The sequence below is a fragment of the Carettochelys insculpta genome, chromosome 26 (genome assembly GCF_033958435.1).
Source record: "Carettochelys insculpta isolate YL-2023 chromosome 26, ASM3395843v1, whole genome shotgun sequence".
NCBI lineage: Eukaryota > Metazoa > Chordata > Testudines > Carettochelyidae > Carettochelys > Carettochelys insculpta.
The window spans coordinates 11,374,524-11,394,806 of NC_134162.1; the positions used below are offsets into that span (position 1 = coordinate 11,374,524).

The 20,283-nt window shown below is 41.1% G+C and overlaps 1 protein-coding gene across 3 annotated transcripts in view; it reads left to right on the top strand.

Moving 5' to 3' along the window:
• SRGAP2 (SLIT-ROBO Rho GTPase activating protein 2) overlaps nt 1-20,283 on the top strand; it is a 196,833-nt gene that overhangs the window by 147,443 nt on the left and 29,107 nt on the right. For all 3 annotated transcript variants that reach the window (XM_074977234.1, XM_074977235.1, XM_074977236.1), the window contains 7 exons: nt 1,458-1,655; nt 5,362-5,446; nt 8,179-8,206; nt 10,826-10,856; nt 14,485-14,545; nt 17,300-17,377; nt 19,589-19,723. In XM_074977234.1, the coding sequence (XP_074833335.1) occupies nt 1,458-1,655; nt 5,362-5,446; nt 8,179-8,206; nt 10,826-10,856; nt 14,485-14,545; nt 17,300-17,377; nt 19,589-19,723 (616 nt within the window). The remainder of the gene's footprint in view (nt 1-1,457; nt 1,656-5,361; nt 5,447-8,178; nt 8,207-10,825; nt 10,857-14,484; nt 14,546-17,299; nt 17,378-19,588; nt 19,724-20,283) is intronic.

Here is a 20,283-nt window from a genome sequence, read left to right on the forward strand (position 1 = left end):
TCCGTTTGTCTGGCCACAAAAGTGTTCACAAATGTGTTAGAAACTCTGAATAGATTAGAAAATGGAAAATAAGATTGCTCATCTGCATCTATCCATTAATGCGTTTCTTAATGTGTTATTTTAAGGTTACAGTCTAAGCAATAAAATACTAGATAATAGTGTTTGTGGCAGTTATTAGACGGGTGTGTAATCTTGAGATCATACCCTTAATATGAAAGAAAAACGATGGTACTTACAATACCCATTTTCAGTTACTTAAAAGCTAGTCAGGCATTACTTTCTGTTAAAGTTAATTTCCTGTTCCATTTGGGTTAGATTGAACAGGGTGGAAAAGAGTTAAGAAATGTTATAGAGGTGATTTAATTACAGAAGAACACACACAAACCAGGTGTCAGTGCTCATGATAAGTAGGTCATGTGTGTCCATATCAGATTCTCTATGAAGTATACCTTTTCTCCCTCCATTGTCTGTTTCAGACAATGACAAGTAAAAGCCAGCAGATGGGAAATGTGTTTGTATGGGAAGAACTGGATGCAGAGAGATTCCTTTTGTCTTTATTGCAGGGTGTTTGCGGTGAATTGATTACATTTGTCATACCTGTGCAGAAGAGCAGGTTTGGGTATCTGTTGTAGATAGCAATGTAGCTTCACATTTGGCACCCTCTTCACTGCTTGCCACACAAGCGTAGATGACTGTGCAAAGTGCATGGGAGAGGAGAATGGAGCTTTGGTTTTTTGAAGCTAGGATGGATCGCTTTTGAAACGCAGATGGAGCGAAATCCTCCTTTGGACCATATTGGCACATTTAAGTTCTTGCCCGCTTCTGTACCTTCTCTTTCTCTCTTCCCTTCCCTTCCCTACCACAAAGAATTTGTGCCATCAAGGTCTATCCTTGGCAGTCTCTGACTTGAAAAGATTAAATGGATGGAGTTGCTTGGGGAGCCACTCAGAATATCCCAGGCATGCTCAAATTTATAATCCAACGTGTAACTCCTTTGTAGGACCAGGCAAGGAACTCGCCTTCCCTAAAAGGCTTAGAAAATTGCAAGGTCTTATTAAAATAAAAATGTTTTTGTTTTGAAGCCCAGTAGGTTTAGTGACAGAAGTAAATGAAGATGAGTATTCACTGTTCCTTCCAACACTTATTTATACTATGTGGGCAGGTTCCCATTTATTCCCCTTCCACTAGGGCACTGGAGTAAAACTTTCCGAACTGCAGGGTTTACTTAGTCTGCTATAGAGCAATGCAGATTTATTCCGCTGTTAGCTGGTTGTTTACATGGTCTCTGCTCTGTTAATTAGCAAAGCTTGTGCTGTGGTTGCGGCCCATAGGACTCAAAGGCCGTTGTATCAGTTTATTAATAAAATGCTCAGGGACATGGATCACCTGCTGCTTCTCATCTTCATTTATTTTTATTTTATTTGTATTTTAACTCCTCTTTGTCCTTGCTGAGGCAGGTGAAGAAAACAATGGAAGCCACGCTGCAGACTATCCAAGACATAGTCACCATTGAGGACTTTGATGTCTCTGACTGCTTCCAGTACAGCAACTCCATGGAATCTGTCAAATCCACGGTCTCTGAAACGTTCATGAGCAAGCCAAGCATTGCCAAGAGAAGGGCCAATCAGCAGGAGACGGAGCAATTCTACTTCACGGTAAGGGATCTGATTTGCAAGGTGTTTGCAATGACAGGAACATATGACCTGCTGTTGCATTCATTGCACTCTTATAGATGCCCTTGACTGTATTCTTGTTTTCTTGAGTTTCCCAATTGAATCTCTGGAGGACAACCTGAATTTTTATAGGAAACCATTTGGATCCACTTGTTAGTAATGTTGGACTGTAGATAGCTCTTACAGAAACTAAATTACCAGGCTTATACCCCCGATAAGACTCTAAAACTGAATGTTTTGAGCCCTTGTTTAGTCTGGGTTTGGAAGAACTAAAAGGGACAGCATTTAATACCCTTTAGTGCCACAAACTTCATGGGTTTAGCCATACCTGTGCTTCCTCTAGTAGGTAAATACTAACAACTTGTGTTTCTTGTTGCTAATACAGAGAATCCTGCTATGGTTCACTTCTGACTTTTTTCTCAACACCAGCATTGTACTAAAGGCCACAGTCTTGTAGTGTATGAACGGAGGGCTCCCAGTGGAGGCCCAGGAGGCCATGGGATTCCTACATAGTTGCGGGATCAGGGCCTCAGGTTCATAAGCAGAAACTTGCACAGTTCCTGACACAATGATCTGCTGCAGAGCCATAAAGGAAAATTTAGAATGCATCCCTGTTTTTAATATAAGTTTTACAAAAAGTGTTCCTTGTTTGTTCTTGCTGCATCCAGAACTGGGTTTATTGCTATAAAAACAAGTTGTGAAATGTTTTTTGTATGTCTTTAAATGTCCAAGTACTTGCTCTACGCAGTAGAGTTTAGCGTTTGGCTTGTAATAAGGCCAGACTGGTAAAAGCTGCCTAAGACAGAGCTGAAGGGACAGATCTTAAAATGAGGAAGAGAATTTAGCCCAGTGTGTGCACAGATTTGGCCTTAAAGAGAAATGTAGGTCACTAACTTTCAAAGTAGCATGCACTTTTTCCTGAGCTGTGATCACTTATTTTGAGATGCTGCATCAATTAATATTTTCAAAATATAATCTTCCAAAAACAAATGCATACCAAACCTGTAAAATTCATTATTCTGACCCATTGGAGAGTCTGTTGCTATATTTTAAAGCTCCTCTGTTCTTCTATGAGCATGGCATTACTTAATAAAGTTGTGAAGTGTTGTTCAAATTACATTGGCTGACATGATGGTTTTTGGCAGGGCTTGTCTAGTACTAAACTCTCTGATTAAACCTATTGTCCCCTAGACAAGTATTCAGAATGCTTTTTAAAAAAAAACAAAACAAAAACCAAGCATGGTAGTTTGAAAAATACTCCCTGAAGCTGAATCTGACAGCAAAAATGCAGGCAAACTGGTACAATTAAGAAGCAATTGACTGGCCTGTCTGATTATGGAATTAGGAAAATGATTTCTTAAATTGAACTTCAGGTATTGGGTCTAGAGAGAGCAGTTGTATGTGCAAATATATAGTTGACTGATGTTATCTATACACAGTGCTTTTTTCATTTCACAGTGTTAATATCCTGTTTTCTATGCAGCCCAGATCAGTGTAGTTGCAGAAGGATTATAGGGCTGTCTCTAAGAAATCAAGGTGATATTTATCATGGCATAAGCAACCATGATAAAATAACTGGAAACTGAATGAGACTGATATATGAAGGGCCCTGTAACTAGTCAAATCGGATACTTCATCGATTTTTTTTTTTTTTTATTGGACAGAGTTGTAAATATCCTTAAGGATTGGTTGTTTCCTCCTACATAGAAATTAGCTGATGAGCACTAATGAAAACTAGGACAAAGCCACAGTGAATGCAGTACTGTTGAGACAACCAAAATACACCAACCTTTTAAGGTACAGAACAGACTCATGTGAAGGAAAGACATCTTCTCTCATTTTGTGTATTTCTGTATTGATAAGATGTGACATACAGACCTGTGTGCGCACACAATGCTCATTGGAAGATAAGAATGAACTTTAATGAGTATCAACATAACCTGCTGTTCCAAATGAACATTTACACGCCATGCTGTTGGCTTTTGAACTTCCCAGCACACTCTTCCCTAGTGGCAGGTACTATAGTTAAGAGGGATTGTACTCAGTTTTCCCATCTGTAAAATAGGGAATAATTTTGGTTTTCTAGTTAATTATAATTAAGTGTTTGCTCTTTTCAAAAAGCTTTACAAAAATGAATTCCATAAAATTTGACAAAGCTCATGACACATACAAGTATTATTTATAATTACATCAATAATTAACTATATAGAAATGTGCTGGTTCGGTAAATGTCCTGCTCTTGCCTTTTTAATCACTGCCATTAGCACAGTGGTATGATGGTCTGATGTGCTCATTGCATTCTGGGAACATCCCTAATTGAGCTGATTGCATCATTTTGTTGTCTTTAAAAAATAAAACACTGCTGTGCCCAGATTGGAGATGGAGCCAAGAGTAAGGGATACGTGACAAATTATTTCCATATAATCTCCAAAGCATAACTGTCTGCATTGGCTGCAGATCAGGAAGATGCACTGTGGTTTACACTTTTCTCTATTATGCTTTCCACCTGACAGCTGCTTCCTGCTGGAAAAATTTGAATAGGCTTGGGGTGGGGGAGAGTGTTAAAGGTACGTGGATGTGTGGGAGACAGACATTGCACTGCATATGCTGTCACTAGTTAACATATTTTCCTTTCTGAGGTCTTTGCAATATGGAAATTGTATTGTGACTGCAGTCTTTCTTTGTCCTCTTGCATCTGATTACATTTAGATTAGATACAGGCCAGAAATTAAATCCTGTGGCATTCATGCATGCTTTTTTTTTTGGTGGTTTTTTCTATTCGTATTTAGTTTGAAATAGAATGCTGCTGGATTGTCCTCATTCATTGAGGAAAAACCTGCCGTTCCGATTGTAAATGGGTGTCATTTTTATTTTGTGTAAGCTCCTGGGAGGTGGCAGGCTCCAGAAAGTTGGATTTTTTGTAGTGTGATGAGGATATGAAATGCCAGAAGTCTTTCTTGTCACAGCACTAGGATGACCTCTGCATTGGACACTGTGTTCCTCCCGTAACTCCCAGAGACACCTCACCCTCAGAGACCAGAAAAAAATGTCAACAAAATGCATAAGTGTGTTACTGTGGAACCCGACATGTTTGATAAGCTGTATATACACCAATCTTTTTTTCCCTGCCCCTGTCTGTGAAGTACAGCCAGCTCTGGAATCAAACAAGGCAGTTGAGAACAGCACCACACAAATTCAGGCTTGGAAGTGCTTGGAAGTGACATTGTCACTTCCTAGCCTAAATACTGATGAGTGTGTGTGTGTGTGTGTGGTGTGTGTGACATTGCAATGGAGAATTTTCAAGTAGCATTGCTGAAATGCCACTTTAGCTTCTGCCAGATGGCTAAACATCTACCTCACATCCTTTGGTCAAGGCTTCAGTTCTGGGTCCTTCCTGAGATGGCACTCCCGTGTTGCATTTTGAGCAGCCTGAGTATTACAGAAATATCTATTAAGTTGAGGCCACTGCTTTGTGTGCCTTAATCGTATGGATGCTGTAACAAGGCATCCTGGACTGCTTGATTTGTACAGGAATACTGAGGAAGTTTTGCATATGTTGCCAGAGGAATGCAAGTCAAGTGGAACATCTTTATACATTGTTCTCCTCATCCATTCTGTGCTCTCACAGAAGATTCCTTGACTGTGACCACTCCCTTGATAGCCGTCCTTCTCTTTTTCACCCCAACAGAAAATGAAGGAGTACCTGGAAGGCAGGAACCTGATCACCAAGCTCCAGGCAAAGCATGACCTTCTTCAAAAAACGCTGGGAGAAAGTGAGTTTGCGACCCTCTTGTCACTGCATTAGATGGTTGCCTGTAGTAACTGAATTAGGCAGCTGACTGAGCGTAACTCGCCTAGATTACCAATGTTAAGTGGACATACTCATGTTTTATGAATTTATTTTTCCGGCTTGCTTGGTGTTATATGGGTGCTTGAGTAATGTGAAAGGCAGATGCTTAATGAGGCGCTAATGTGCCTCATATTTGTTTAAACGAGGCATGTGCCCGCTCAGGAGTGCACCCCCTCCCCCTTAATAATCTGAATGGAGCTAAATCTTTTGATTTACTGTTGACTGCTGATTTTAGAAGTGTTGCCTCATTAGGGTGGTAGAAAGATGGGTTTCTGTGGTACAGGAGCTGCTTTTCATCTCTGTGGAGTCAATCCAAATCAAGCTAATGCAGCAGAACATGACTTTTATGAGTAGAAATGCAAACAAATTTTAGAGCAGACAGAATGTGTTGCCCCCACATTTACTTGGCAGGAGGTCTCAGTCAAGATTAAACATACCACTGCTGCTGGCCGAACACACCCCTCAAGCAATACATCCCTGTCACCATGCAAACCTCCCTAGCCAGCATCTGCTGCAGGGATGGTTTGGGAGTCCGTGTCTGCACTATAATGGCTTGGCTCCTAGAATCTTATGTTTACATGATAGCAGGGCCTGCTCTTCCTGATGAGGTATTGGAATTGAATGCCACAAAGGTCATGGTACACAGCACATCTTCTGGATGAGCATTTAAACTGTGTGCAGGTTGTAAAGTCTTGTTTTCAGACTAAAAAAATGCTCACCCATCCCAAACCAGTAGCAAGTGAGGCAAGGGTATTGAAATTCCCTTGTCTCTGCATCTGTCCCAAGAAGAGGGGAATGAGAATCACAAACATTGTTTCCTTAGAGCATTTTTCCTTTGACTCTAAACATCTCCACATGACACCCAACCTGCCCCTGTGACTAATGACATTCCTGGTTCTTAGCTGACCCCTGCATACCATGACCTCTTTCCTCTTAACCTGCCTGCCCCTTGAACTGATCTCTAGCTGAGGGCGGAAGGCAGGGGCAGAAGGAATGTTTAATGTGTTGGTTGTGTCTCTCTAGACTTTAGAGGCCCCTGCTGTTTGTGGTTGCTTTGCAATGCTACCACTTCTTTGGAGCTGGGCTGGTGAAGGGATCTGCTGCTTGTCAGAGAGTGAGCAAGAGCCACTTTAAAAAAACAAACAAACAAAAAAATCCTGCTGCTATCGGTGAGATCAAAGGAAATGGAGGTGCATTATGCCCCCAGTCCCAAATCTGAAGAAGTGGGTCTGTCCCGCGAAAGTTCATGACCTAATAAATTATTTTGTAGTCTTTAAAGTGCTACAGGGCTGCTTTTTTTTGTTGTGTTAGTCCCAATGGGGTGAGCAAAGTTGAGTGCTCAGTAGCCAGCCTCATTTATAAATTGTCACTTAACCAGGGAAGGGGTGAACTGAACCTTTTTCACATACTGCCACAGCATCTCTCCAGGAATGCCCCCCAAAATGTACAACATGCAGATGCATCTTTCCAGACGTTGGTGAATACATGTTTCATTTTTTAGGTGTTTCTTCCTTTGGGTTACATTTAATCACTTCTCTGGGAAATCACCTTAGTGTAAAGATAAATTCTGAAAATAAAAATACCAGCGGGTCTTCCTTTTAGCAGTACATTCCTGACTGTCTACATTTGTCATCATAACATACGAGCCCCTGGACATTGCCATGGCCGTGTAATTGATAGTTGTGAATATTCCGTGACAGCCGTGGGGACAGATGGTTTAGAACTCGGGTTCTAAATAATAATTTTATACATTATGCACCATTTTGGTTAAATGAACTTTGTGGAAGGAGGGGAACGTGGCTGCTGGCAAAATGTTCTATTGATTCTCAGTAATCAACAATTAACCCTTTTTCTTCAGTCTCTTCTGTCCAGGATCAGGGAGGAGTTAAATTCTGGAGGGGGAAGGAGAATCCAAATCATTAGCTGGTGTAAATCAGCATAGCTGGAATGTTGATTTATACTGCCTGAGGATATGGCCTGGAATGTTGGGTGATCAAAGTTACCTGCCAAATGTTGTGCCTCCATTTTTCCTTACTGGTGCTATTTTAACTGCTGTTTCATCAGCAGCCTTGGTAGCTTGGTCCCCTCCTTGCAAACAGAATGAAACTTAATGGAACAATATTGCAAATATGATTGCAGAATATATCATTAAAGCTCTGCCTCCTGAAATAGCTCAATGCTTGTATGTTGAGCCTGTGGGCTAACAAATCAGCGAATGTTTTCAATCTTCCTAAGTGGTTTCATAAAGTATAATCTCCCCCTTCCCTTCCTCCCAGCTCCCTTTGGAAGGAGGAGGGAGAGGTTGACAAGCCTAGTTTTTTTGGCAGTGGAAGTCAACAATTAGACTGCACGGGGAACTAATTTTCAGAAACAATGCTTTCCAAAGAAAGAGTCTGCAGGCAGCCGAAGCTGTTTTCTGCATTTCCTGGTCAGTCAGGGGCCAAGCCTTCCCATGGGGTGGGCTCTCGTGATCTTAATAGCAGCAGTTCTCCAGGCAAGCAATCATATGATCACTCCTTAAAGTTGCTCTTTCTCCCTCCCAGCAGCTCCTCCTTCCCCCCATTTGCAAATCTGGGTGGCATGTCAGTCAAAAGCATTTTCCCGTTTCTGTTCCCTGTTGCAAGACTTGAGATTTCTTTGTTTCTCCCCTAACAGGTCAAAGGACTGACTGCTCCCTTGCTAGGTAGGTGTGGCTAAAATAAACATGTTTTAATAGTAACCTTCTTCCAAAAAGTCCACTGACAAAAGGAGTCAGGCCAGGTCTACAATAGGCTGAAAAGTCTATTTAGGATGTACCTTTCCAGCTACTACAGTTGCATTGCTGGAATTGACGTTTAGTTTAGAAAAGAGAAGACTTAGAGGGGACATGGTAGCAGTTTTCAAGTACCTAAAAGACGTTTACAAGGAGGAGAGATTAAAATCCTTATCCTGGGCTTCTGAGCATAGGACAAGGAGCATTTGGCTTAAACTGCAGCAAGGGAGGTGTTTAGGAAAAAATTCCTCACTGTCGGGGTGGTTAAATGCTGGAATAAACTACCTAAGGAGGTTGTGGAATTTCCATCACTGGAGATATTTAAGAGCAAGTTAGACAGACATCTGTTGAGGATGGTCAAGATGGTGTTTGGTCCTGTCGTGAGGGCAGGGGACTGGAATCAATGACCTCTCGAGGTCCCTTCCAGTGCTAGTGTTCTGTGATTCTATGTCCTATTGTAGGTGGATTTTTCTGGGCAGCCACACAGTGGGAGGTCGAAAGGAGAAACTCTCCCTTCAACTTTCCTTACTTCTCAAAACAAAGAGGACTGCCAGGATCAATCATCGAGCCCTGATGGTTTGATTTAGCACATCCCCACTCAGTACTCTAAGTCGAACCTCCAGAAGATGGACTCTAAATGAGTCAATCTTCCAGTAAGTTTTGACATACCCTCAACTCAGGATTTGTACAGGTTCGGAATATGAGGTGGGGTTTTCTAAGTTCCTGTTAAGCAGCACATCTTTAAGCACCATTGCCTTTGTCTTCTCAAGAACCTAAATGGTGTTGAACAGAGTTCTCTAACACCACATTGCTGAACTCACCTGTTTTTAACCTAGGTGGGGCCCTTGACTCTTGAGGATTTATGCATGTGGGTTGGACAAGGGTTGTGGGGAGGGAAGAATGGTCAGAGAGGCATTTTCTTTCTCCTTCCCCTGCTGACCTAATCTGGCCTGACATGGAATTGGATTGTAACATATAAAGCCAGGAAGAATAACTGTGCTGTAACTGAGGCCAGATATAAATCACAATGCCATAGAAGTCACCATATATGTGAAACTTAGCCTCTCAGGATGGAGGGTGGAGGTAAATGATATTGATGGGACTTTCTGTGAAATGTAACAGATCTTTGTCTCTGAATTTGTTTTTGGGGCTGTGTTGGCTCCAGGGTTTGTGTACTTCGCTGGCTCCTTAAAGTGAGGGTGATTTACTACTGCTGGTCTGGAATCCTTATTCCTTTTTCTGTTCCTCACAGTAAAGCAGAGCTGGCGTGTCCGAATTAGAGTCTGACATCTATAATAATAAAGTAGTATTCATTTTGAAACAAGTTTAAGTATCAAAAAAATCATTTTCACAGATAGTCTAAAATACACAGTTGACAGCTCACAAAATCTGCTTTCTCACTTCCGCTCACTGCAACTCATTCTCATAAAATGTCAGAATTTCTGCAAAATAAACACTATAATAGTGATTCCTAAACATAATAAAATTGATGTACAGACTGAACCTCTCTCATCCTGCACCCTTGGGATCTGACCGGTGCCAAACAAGAGAATATGCTGGACCAGGGATGGATAATATTATCTTGCAACATTACCAACACTTCCACTGCTAATTGAGCTCTTAGAAGGTGTTTAGGGGTAAATTACAGCTAAACAATAGCAGGGAACACTGAGAGCCAGGACTGGTGGAGGTAAACAAATTTTATAGGACCACAGGAAACTTGGTCATACCCTTGATAAGTGGTTGTTCGTGATGCTGGATTATGGATGTTGCTGGATGAGAGAGTTCCATATTCGAGAAGTTCAGCCTGTACCAAGAATTCAGTGGTCAGCTGTCCTGGCAAGCAGTTGGGCTGAATGATCCATTCAGCTTTGTCTTATCATTATCTCTCATGATTCAGTTTTATAGAAAAATAAGAATTTCTGAACCCCAGAAATAAGGTAAAGGGAAAAACTTGTAGCAGAGCAGGCTTCAGACGTCCTCCTGACCAGGCCCTAATAGCCACCTCCATAAACAGTAATTATAAAATCTCTTGTAATCATGGTCTTATTATATGGTTTGATTTGGCTGTCAAACCTTTATTTTATTGCAGGTTATTATAATGTGCTTAAAGTAAAAGAACAGAGGGAAATCAGCTTGCTTTTTCCTTCCCCTCTCCCTGTGGTTTTAATTCATCTGGTAGAATGGACCCACTTTGGAAATTTAACCATCTTGATTTAGCGTGAAGTGGCTTATATGTTAAATTTCCATATGTCGCAAAGAAAAAGTTAAGGGCAATCTTATGACAAGGCAATCAGGCCCCTGTTGCAGTTTCAGGCTTATAGTGATTTCATATTAAATCACTTAGTCTTTCCAAAGTTCCTATGAACTGACAGAGTGGAGATCAATGAAATTTTCCATATCTCCCGCCTTTTGACACCCAAAATCATGAGAATAGTTTTTGAAATGCCATTCAAGAAAGTGTTTTGGTTGTCAGTGGCCCCCTTGACATTTGCCTATGTTCTTTCTTCTCCATCGTCCACCAATATTCCATTCTGGGCTTCTGATCAGTGGCAGACGCAGCTCTACAATAAGGAAGCAGGTAATAAAGAACTTCTTGAAACATGAAACTCTGCATGTGAGAAATGGGGGTGGTGGTGGATTATTTTATTTTTATGTCTGTCTCTTGTATAGAAATGTTTGCATGTTCCTGTCAAGTGTTTGGGAATCCAAGAACTGAAATGGTGAAAACCTGGATTTTCTATAGACCTTTTGCAGTTGCCGTTTTCAGCAATAAGAAATATGGTGGTTATTTTGTATTTTGAGAAAAAGCTGAGGTCCAGAATTCCATGGATATTTGATGTAGTCTCATACTATGAGGCTCTAACTTCTTTTGGCCAGGCATTGGTTGAGGTATTCAAAGCCACCTGCCTGTTTCTGGTACACATCTTCCATTAAAATTAATGGCAAGTTTTTGGAAATCAGGACTGGTCTCTTCGTGTTTTGTACAGTGTTGAGTGAATTGTCCATACTAAACAAATAATGATATTGGAAGGACCGAGAACTCAGGCAGTCTGGACTACTGAACAATAATGGTTAAAGCCTGATAATGAATGAGCTTATTAGTTTGCAGTTATAGAACTTGTCCTTCTATAGAACCTTCAGGCCTTGGCATTTGGCAAAGATGAGTTGAGTATCACAGGGTGACAAGATAGCATTATCCCCATTTTACAGATGTGGAAACCAAGCCACAGACTGTTGGTTTGGTTTGTTTTCCCTGAATGCTACATGGAGTCTGGGAGAGCTCAGTGTAGAACATAAGCCTCCTGACTGCCATCTGCTTCTTGAGCCATGTAGCCATCTTTCTACTCATCACGTGGCATCGTTAACCTTTGTCCTGTAGTAGCTTCCCTGAAGAAGGATGGGTTAGTTACTTGATTAACATGAGAGTATACTTGCAGTCTATTAACTTGTGAGAGAATAGGGCAATATATTTATCCTACTTCAGTTTGTTTCCACCCATGAGAGGTGTGTGGGCTTGTATTGCTATCTTCTTCTAGTGGAAATAGACTGCTTGTCTGTGACATTATTGTTCCCTGGTAGCTGCATGGCTATTACACTAACATGCATAGTTCATACTTTTCTGCTGACACACTTGATTTAACTGCTTTTTAACTCACATTTCTATTAAATAGAGTTGTAACTGCATGCTTGCTGTGCCTTTTTGTAATCAAAGTGACTCCAAGGAGTTCGAAGGATGCTTTCTTTTCTCTCCATGGTGGTGACTTACTGCCTTTTTAAACATTGACATTTTAATAGCAAAGGAACTAGATCATGTTATCTTGGGATAGGGAGGAACTGGAAAAAAATGGTTTCACATCCAATAAATATAAGATTTGACTTGAAACTTCATTTCCTCTGCTCTTTCTTTGGTCCCTGTTTCATTCCTGATCTATATGTTGCAAAATCTCTCTGCTGACCCTTTTCATTAGCTGAAAGTAGGTTGCAGTTGTTGCTAGAAGAAGGCATTCTGTAGCAGAATTGCCAGCACCATGGATCTCTTGTTAGTGTATTTGGAGTTTGAGGGAAAGGCAGACTGTGCGTTTTACATTTTTCTTTCCTATTTAGGAAATCACAGGCAAAATATGCCCCTGGCTGTATTTTGAGTGGTCATTTTAAGCTACATTTCAAATCCAGTGTACTGATTTTTTTTGAAAAACCACTTTCCATGTTGCATATCCAGAGAGCTGGCTTTATCATAATTTAGGATGTGGCCTGCTGCTGAAGTTAGATGAAGGGTATAATATTAGTTATTTTTGGGTGCTGGAGAGCTGGGTACAGTCAGAAAGATCTTCAGTGAATAAAATGTTCAGATTCTGAATACTTTTATTCTCCAACTACACATGTAGAGAATTTGCATTTCCTGTTTTTGCGGGCTCTCCTGTGAAGAACTGAATCTTTTGAATATCCTGAACTCATCTGTTGTGGAGATTGTTGCTTTGTTTACATATTACTGAACAGTCTCTTTTCAACAGAAGTGAAATAACTGCATGTCTGATTATTGATACTCACTGTAGTGTTTTGAGATCTCACAACATACCCTGTTCTTGATTTGAACTGACAAACTATAATTCTTGACTTGAAAAAAACCTAAAAGCTAATCTGCCTAGAAATATTAATGTCTCTGCCTCAAGTAATCCACATAAAAGCACTTGTGAATGGCTGTGATAGTTCTTTTTGAGTGTGACCTAACCATTTGAATTGTGTATCATTCTGAGGTCACCATCTCTGTGAGGACAGAGACTGAGAGTGCTTCTTTGTACATTTCGTTAGGTGCCTCTCTAAAATGAGCTGTGTAAGCCCATTTGTGGAGATTGGATGATTAAAGAACTGTTTGTCATTAGCCAAAGGTGCAAGTTTCCATAGTGCTTCAAAGCACTGTTATACTGTGAAAGGTGTCTTTTTGTACGGCTTGCAGAAATCTAGTGCAGTCCAGCTAATGAAGAAACAAATTGGTTAATTGCAAAATGACATTGGCTTTTTTTTTCCTACAAGTTCCGCTCTGGGAATTACTTTGGGGAATTCTATTGCTTGGGTTATACAGGAAGTCAGAGTAGAGGATCACAGTGGTCTCTTCTGGCTTTGGAATCTACTAATTAAAGGTGTTACACAGCCCACCAGAAGGAAAATCATTAGACTTTTTTTATAAAACTAAGTCACTTAATCTCCATGCCTTAGGTTTACCCTTTTCTAAAATGGGAACAGTAGCACCCTACCACACACACATACTACTGAACTCTGGTTGTTTGCACAGTATTTTGTGGCCTTCCGAAGAAAGGAGTTAAAGTAATCCAGTGCCTTGTTTGACGTCATCACTGAATCGCTTACACTGGAAACTGGCAGTGTATAAAGTGCCATTTTCTATGTTCTGTCCCTGGACCACAGAACACCCTTCAGTCCAAGTTGTTGTGAACTGGGGTTTTAACAGTACTCGGTGATTAGCCCCAAGGTCAGTGAACACACGACATTTAAAATGTTTCCCCAATAAAATGTTGGCAGTTTGGTCTGAAAAACCAAAATTTGCCAAGATTTGTAATATTTGGAATAAACAGAAATCAATCTGAAAGCATACAGCTCTGAAGCCCTGAGGGCTGACTGTGGAGAAATGTCAGCTAGAGGGCCACAGCTTTCTGTGTGGTTATGTTTTCCATGAGATGAAGGGAGGGAGTGGTAGTTTTTTCTCTCCTGTTCCTTCCCTGGCACCAACGTCATTACAGCAACACCAACTGACCTTCTCGAAGAGTAAACTTGTCAAAGCTGGCCGATCCCAGGTAGCTGTAGGAGACCACTGTTGCTGCGACATTGCTGCTTCCAGAGGGGTTGCAAAGAGCTGTGCCCGAAAGAGGTTAATGCACCACAATAACATCTTCTGAACTGAGCCCAAATCAAAATTGTTGATCCGTGGTTTTGACTTTATGCTTTTTTTGATTGCACTTAGCTGCCTTGATTCCTGTGTGCCTTGTGGTGGCAGTTCCCATCTCTGCAAAAGGCAGTATTGTGTCTCTAGGATAATTCACAAACCTCCTGCATGTGCTTCAGGCCCTGTGGACATCTCTGTTCCCAGCCCCTGGCAGAAGGTGTATTGCTCCATGAAGTTTGCTTGTGGATTATGTTTTTCAGTCACCTCTGTGCTTGACTATTAGTTTTAATTTTCTCCTTTGGTTGCTCAGGACTCCAGCCAAGCCATTCCACTTGTGGTGGAGAGCTGCATACGATTCATAAGCAGACATGGTAAGTTACAGATGACTAATTTCTTTTTTTTTTTTTTAATGCCCCATAATAAAATAAGATAGTCAGGATTTTTTTAAAGGTATTTAAACTCATAATGAAGAACCAGTAAACCTAGATTTGGAACCCGCCCCTGAACTTCAGCAAAGTTCACACCCACAGTTCATAACTTGAGTCCATCCATCTCTAATTTAAATAAATTACATGGGTGCTTCACTGTATGGGTGTCTTCTGTGAATGTTTAGAGTCACCTGGTGCAGAGTGTTTGTACTGGAATCCTAGAGCTTGCACCACTAAGAACTGTCTACCTCGGAGGAGGTCAGTGATACAGCACTATTGTGTATCCTAAGTGTAGGAAGACAGAATTGCTACTGCAGATCCTTCAGGTGTAGAATGCAAAACTTTACATAAAGCCTCCTACATATTGCTTTTCCTTCCCCACTTACATACTGCTGAAGCGTTCAAGGTCCCCTCTCTGATGTCTGACTTGCCTGTGTACAACTGTCCTCTTCTTGAAGTTCTCGGCTATTGCCCTCATCTGTGGCTGTTCAGGGGAGCTGAGGTGCAGTTTTATTTGCTTGAATGAAGGATAAATGTATCATTTTAAGAAAAATATCTTAAGCATCTTCTCCTAAGATGTGTGTATTTTTAATTAAACATTATTTATATAACGTGTTGAAGAATGACTGCTAGTCAGTAAGCTTGTTTAGAGAAGAGGTTTGTTTTCATCTAACCAGTAAACAGAGCCAGAGAATAGGTTCAAGTGTACTTTGCTTTTGTTGTAGTCTCTGTTGCACTTTGGAAACTATTGTATAATTTCTATTCATTTTTTTCCCCTCTTGGAAAACTAAATAAAATATAAGCTAAAGAAAGAAGACCATGGAACTCGGGCCATATGCTCTTCTGTACAAATGCGTGTCAAAGGAGAGTGATAAAAAATTGATTGCTTCAGCCAATCCAAAAGTTTAGTTTTGTAACATGGTCATTACATCTAAATAAGTCTTATGAATAAAGTTTTCCCTGTAGATCGGTGACTTCCCCTACTCCACACAACTGCCAGGAGTACTTGAGTCGACGGCAGCGCCATGACAGTTTGATTTAGTGCGTTCCCGCTAGGCATGCTAAACTGAACCCTGCAAGATGGGCCACCAACTTCCTGTAAATGTAGATGTACCCTTGGTGCCCCAGTTCGGGGGTGGGGGAGGAGAGGAGCCAGTGATAACGTGATTCTGGGAGAGAGAGGGAGAAGCAGGGAAATGCAGAGCTCTGGTGAGAAGGGGAGAAGGGCAGCCCAGAGGGGCCACAGGTTGGCCACCACTGCTGCAGATAGTGGATTGAGTCCATTTTCATTGTCAGTTTGCTCCATTTGGGTATATATTTATTTTCATAGTGTTATAGGATATATGTGCTGATGATACTAGGAATAAGCAAGAGCCGTGTAACACAACAATGTCATTGTCTGGGAATTAAAATAGTACCATAAATTAAAAGAAGAGCTGGCCCCAAATGATTCTGGATAGCTTATTAGTTACATATACAGTGCCATAGCGCGCACAGAGCTCTGCAAAAGTCAGACTCCCCAATCCCATCCAAAGATTTCAGTGCATACAACCATTTCCTTATCATGGGATTATTTTAGAATTTAGAATATTGGTTTTAAGCATTTGCTGCTCATATTATATGTTCCAGGAAAGATGTTTTAGAGTTACACATTGGAATTCATCAACTGCTTGCCCCATCATTTTCAAGGGTTTTGTAATACTTAACTGCAGTATTGACATATCCTGAAAACTCCCCAAGAGTCCCAAATATGAAGTCATGTTAGTGGGTGGGTAATTACAATCTAATTTCAAATGAATAAATTGTTCATTTCTTGTCCTATTTTCTGATGTTTCTGTTAAACAATAAAAGGTTGCTGTGCTCTGCTGAAGAAGTGGCTGCATAAGGAAAGTGATTATCTATAGGTAGTATATGAATTCAAGTTTGCAAAGTACTTTTTAGTACTTCAAGATGAAAAATGTTGCAAAAATAGTAAGGTACTGTTTATTCTTCTAGTGTTTACAGGAGGGAAGTAAATACTTTTCAGTGAGAGGGAGAGAGAGAAATTAAATTCTTCTTTATTCTTTGTTGCATTCTTAGATTTTCACAAAAGGAAATTTTCTAAAGCTGTTGCAAGAATTTGGCCTGCCCTTACTTTTTGCCATGGTTGTAGTATTGTGTAGATGGGTGGGCTCCCACCATAACTGTGCCTAGACTGAGCAGAATTGTGCCCCCCCCGAAGTTTCAACATCTCATATCAAATGTTTATTTTAAGCTTTTTGAAGTGTAATTATTTTAAATTTTCCACAGTTGTGCAAAATTATTGAATTTGAAACATCTTTTAAAAAATTATCAGAATGTTCACAGTTGTGGGAAAGTATGGAGGGATCAAATTTAATGATGAACCCATTGAGTCAAACAGTTAGTGTTTATGAACTGCGAGAAGTCAAATTGTAAGCATCACATGCCAAAATATTTTAAGTAAATATTCTTAACTCAAACTAAGTTCTCAAACAGCATTTGTTTTACTTTGTCTATTTGTAAACATCAATTATGATCATAGGAAATATTTTGATGGTTTGTGTGTGTGCTGAAATATGTTTACTGACACCAATAAAAATTTAATCCTTTCACACCTCTTATGGAATCTTACTTTGCCAGATGCGGAACTGAGCTGCAAGCTTTGACTGGTGTTGTGGGTGTCTTACTGTCTTACAGGGCTTCAGCATGAAGGCATATTCAGAGTGTCTGGATCTCAGGTTGAGGTGAATGATATCAAAAATGCCTTTGAGAGAGGTGAGAAGGATATGTTCTGTGTCACACAATCACCACGTGCATTTGTGTGTGAGCATGACGGTTCTAGAATACCTTTTATATTTTGGACACAATTGTGTCCTATGTCTATTTATTTTTAAACAGTTCCACCATTCATAAATGACTTCAGACAGCGAATTTTTTTTCAATGCTCACCAACCTTGAGCATATAAAGTCACTTGATAAGTTATGTTTTGTGTCTTGCAATATTGCCATGTAATAATCCTTCAGAATTTCCGTGTCTGTCATGGTGGATTGTTTAATGACTGCACATATCGCCAGAGGTGCTGAGCATTTCCTTCTTGCATTAAACTACCTAGTCTGTTTTCCTCCACCTTGGAAATAGACTCTTTACCATGCGCAGAGTGGGGAGTCTTGTTCCTCGTGTCTCGTGAAGCAATATGGCTACAGTTATTCTAATCGCTGTCAAGTAAGAGAGTCAGTTTCAACTTGGTGTTCAGTGGGCTCTCTGGTTTTTTAAGCCTGCAAGTAGTATTGGCCTTATGCACAATCAAGCCCTTGACACAGCGATGCATATCTGAACAAATCTGTCTGCCACAGTGTAACCAGAGTTTGCTTTTGTGTCAGCTCTCACTGTTTGTGGCCCTGTTCTTGCATGGGACTCTGACAATCACAAGGCTGGCCTCCTCTGCATATGTTCCATGTCTCCACCTCACAGATGTGGGAGCATGGCAAATTGCTATCAGTGAAAGGGGAGAGAGATGTATTTATTTTAGAGCATGATCTTATTCTGTTTAACAGTGAGGTGGTTGTGCTCCAATGCATTTGTCTTTTGTCTGAGAATGAAGTACTTCAGAGGACAGAAGGAATAGATGTATGGCAGGCCTGAGGGCTTACAACACCAGGCTCCAAGATCAGGTCTGCCGAGAGGCAGGGAACAAAGGGGTCAGTTGCCCCAGGCCCTTTAAGTCAATGCCACACTGCTGCCTTGTGTGCTCTGGACAGCTCTAAGGGCTGGTGGGGCCAGCATGGCATGCTCTGAACAGTGGGGAGGGCAGCCAGCCCCAACCCTTCAGCTGATGCCCCACCTCTTTTGAGAGCAAGGAGCTGCCTTCCCTCCCCCACCACCTTATCTGGGGCCCTGCAGAGTCTGTCAGCATCCCTGTCCAAGGCCACCTTTCTTAAAGCAGGAAAGATGCCGGGTGTCTTAGTCATCACAATATCACCACCCTGTAATAAATAACATGGTTTTTCTCAGCTTCATTTTGCTTGTCCCTCTAAAGAGGATGATATGCAGAACGGAGGAGGCTAACTAAGATGTCTGTGCAGTTTATTACTTCATCCGGAACCTTTGGTGGCTGTTAATATCAAAAATAATGCTCTGGTTCATGGTGGACCCTTTATTATCCTGTGTGGTATTAAAGTAATAGGCAAGCTTTGGTAATTTCCATCACTTCATGGATATATATATATATAGCTTCAATTTGAGGTTTGCCCCCCCATCATTTTATTTAATTGGGAGTTTTCCATAGGGCTCCTTCAGTTGATTTCTTTTTTTTTTTAAATAGGTGAACTATGGTATAGATACAGTCACAATTGCCAGTTCCAGAAACGTTTTTCTCAGCAATCCAGTACAACTTGTCTCGTAAGACTTGTGAAGTCTCCTAAGACTTGACACAAGCATTGGCCTGCTGTGCAGGCTCCAGACCAGCCCCACAGTGAGTCAGAATGCTGGTGAGGGGATGAGAAAGTTGTTGCAATGTCCTCCCTATCTCCCATAACCCAGTTAACCAAATTCTGGATTTGTTCCTTCCACCAAAGACACCTGGACTGCAGAGCCTACCAGAGTTACTACAGCCCAGCAATAGTTCCACTGCCAGTGTGGTCATGGTTGGCGGGGGGGGCGGGGTCTGTTCCTCCGTGGGTGCAGAGCAGATGAGAGTCAATCCCTTGATTTTGTTGGACTAGGTTCATGCAACCATCTCCAGCCACAGAGGGTGGCTGCCAAGGATCTTTCTTGATTTGAGAAAGGTGTCTACTGGCTGTACTCCCACTGCCTGCTTGGTATTTGCAAAGGGGGTGGAATAGGGTGTAATCTGTGAAACCCGTGGCTCTTTCTCTTCAGCCAAGACATGTCCTTCTAGCAGAGCAGCCTGATCCTCAGACAACCAAAGTTCTTACTCTTCCTCTTTCCTTTTTTTTTTTTTTCCTAAATTGTTTGTTTGTAACTAGGGGAGGATCCACTGGCTGGAGACCAAAATGACCATGATATGGACTCAATAGCAGGAGTTCTGAAACTCTATTTCCGAGGGCTGGAACACCCGCTATTCCCGAAGGAAATCTTTCATGATCTGGTTGCCTGTGTCAGTAAGTACATGAAGGAATGGTATTTTCTACTTAAATGGAAGGTCTGCAATAATGCAGATGACCCTTTATCCTCTCCTGCCTCTTGGTGTGTCCATCCTCTGCTCCCCATTCCTCTTGCCAGCCAAAAAAAAAAATCAGTTTATGATAATAAGAGCAACCTTTGTATTGCACCAAAAATATTGAGGGTTTTTCCCCCATCATAGCTCAGGGAGCTCTCTTTTGGAGCATCCCATCTCACCACTTCTCCCAAAATATTTATCCTAATCCATTTTAGGATCTGCTCCAGCTGCCATCAAGATTAGAACCGCTGAGCTTTTTTTTTTTCCCCCTGCACTCCTTAATCTCATGGCAGAGCTTGTTTGGGAAAGTGAATCAAAACACAAATTAAGTGGATCATTCTGGATCTGTATCACAGCAGCATGTTCAAGATGGTGGTCACTGCACCTTTTATATGTAGTTGTTTTTTTTAACCTAATACATTTTTATGAAATATTCCTTTAAAGGCTTCAATTCAGAAGGTGCTCACAGCTGCTCTCTTGGAAGGCCACTGTTCTTCTGGC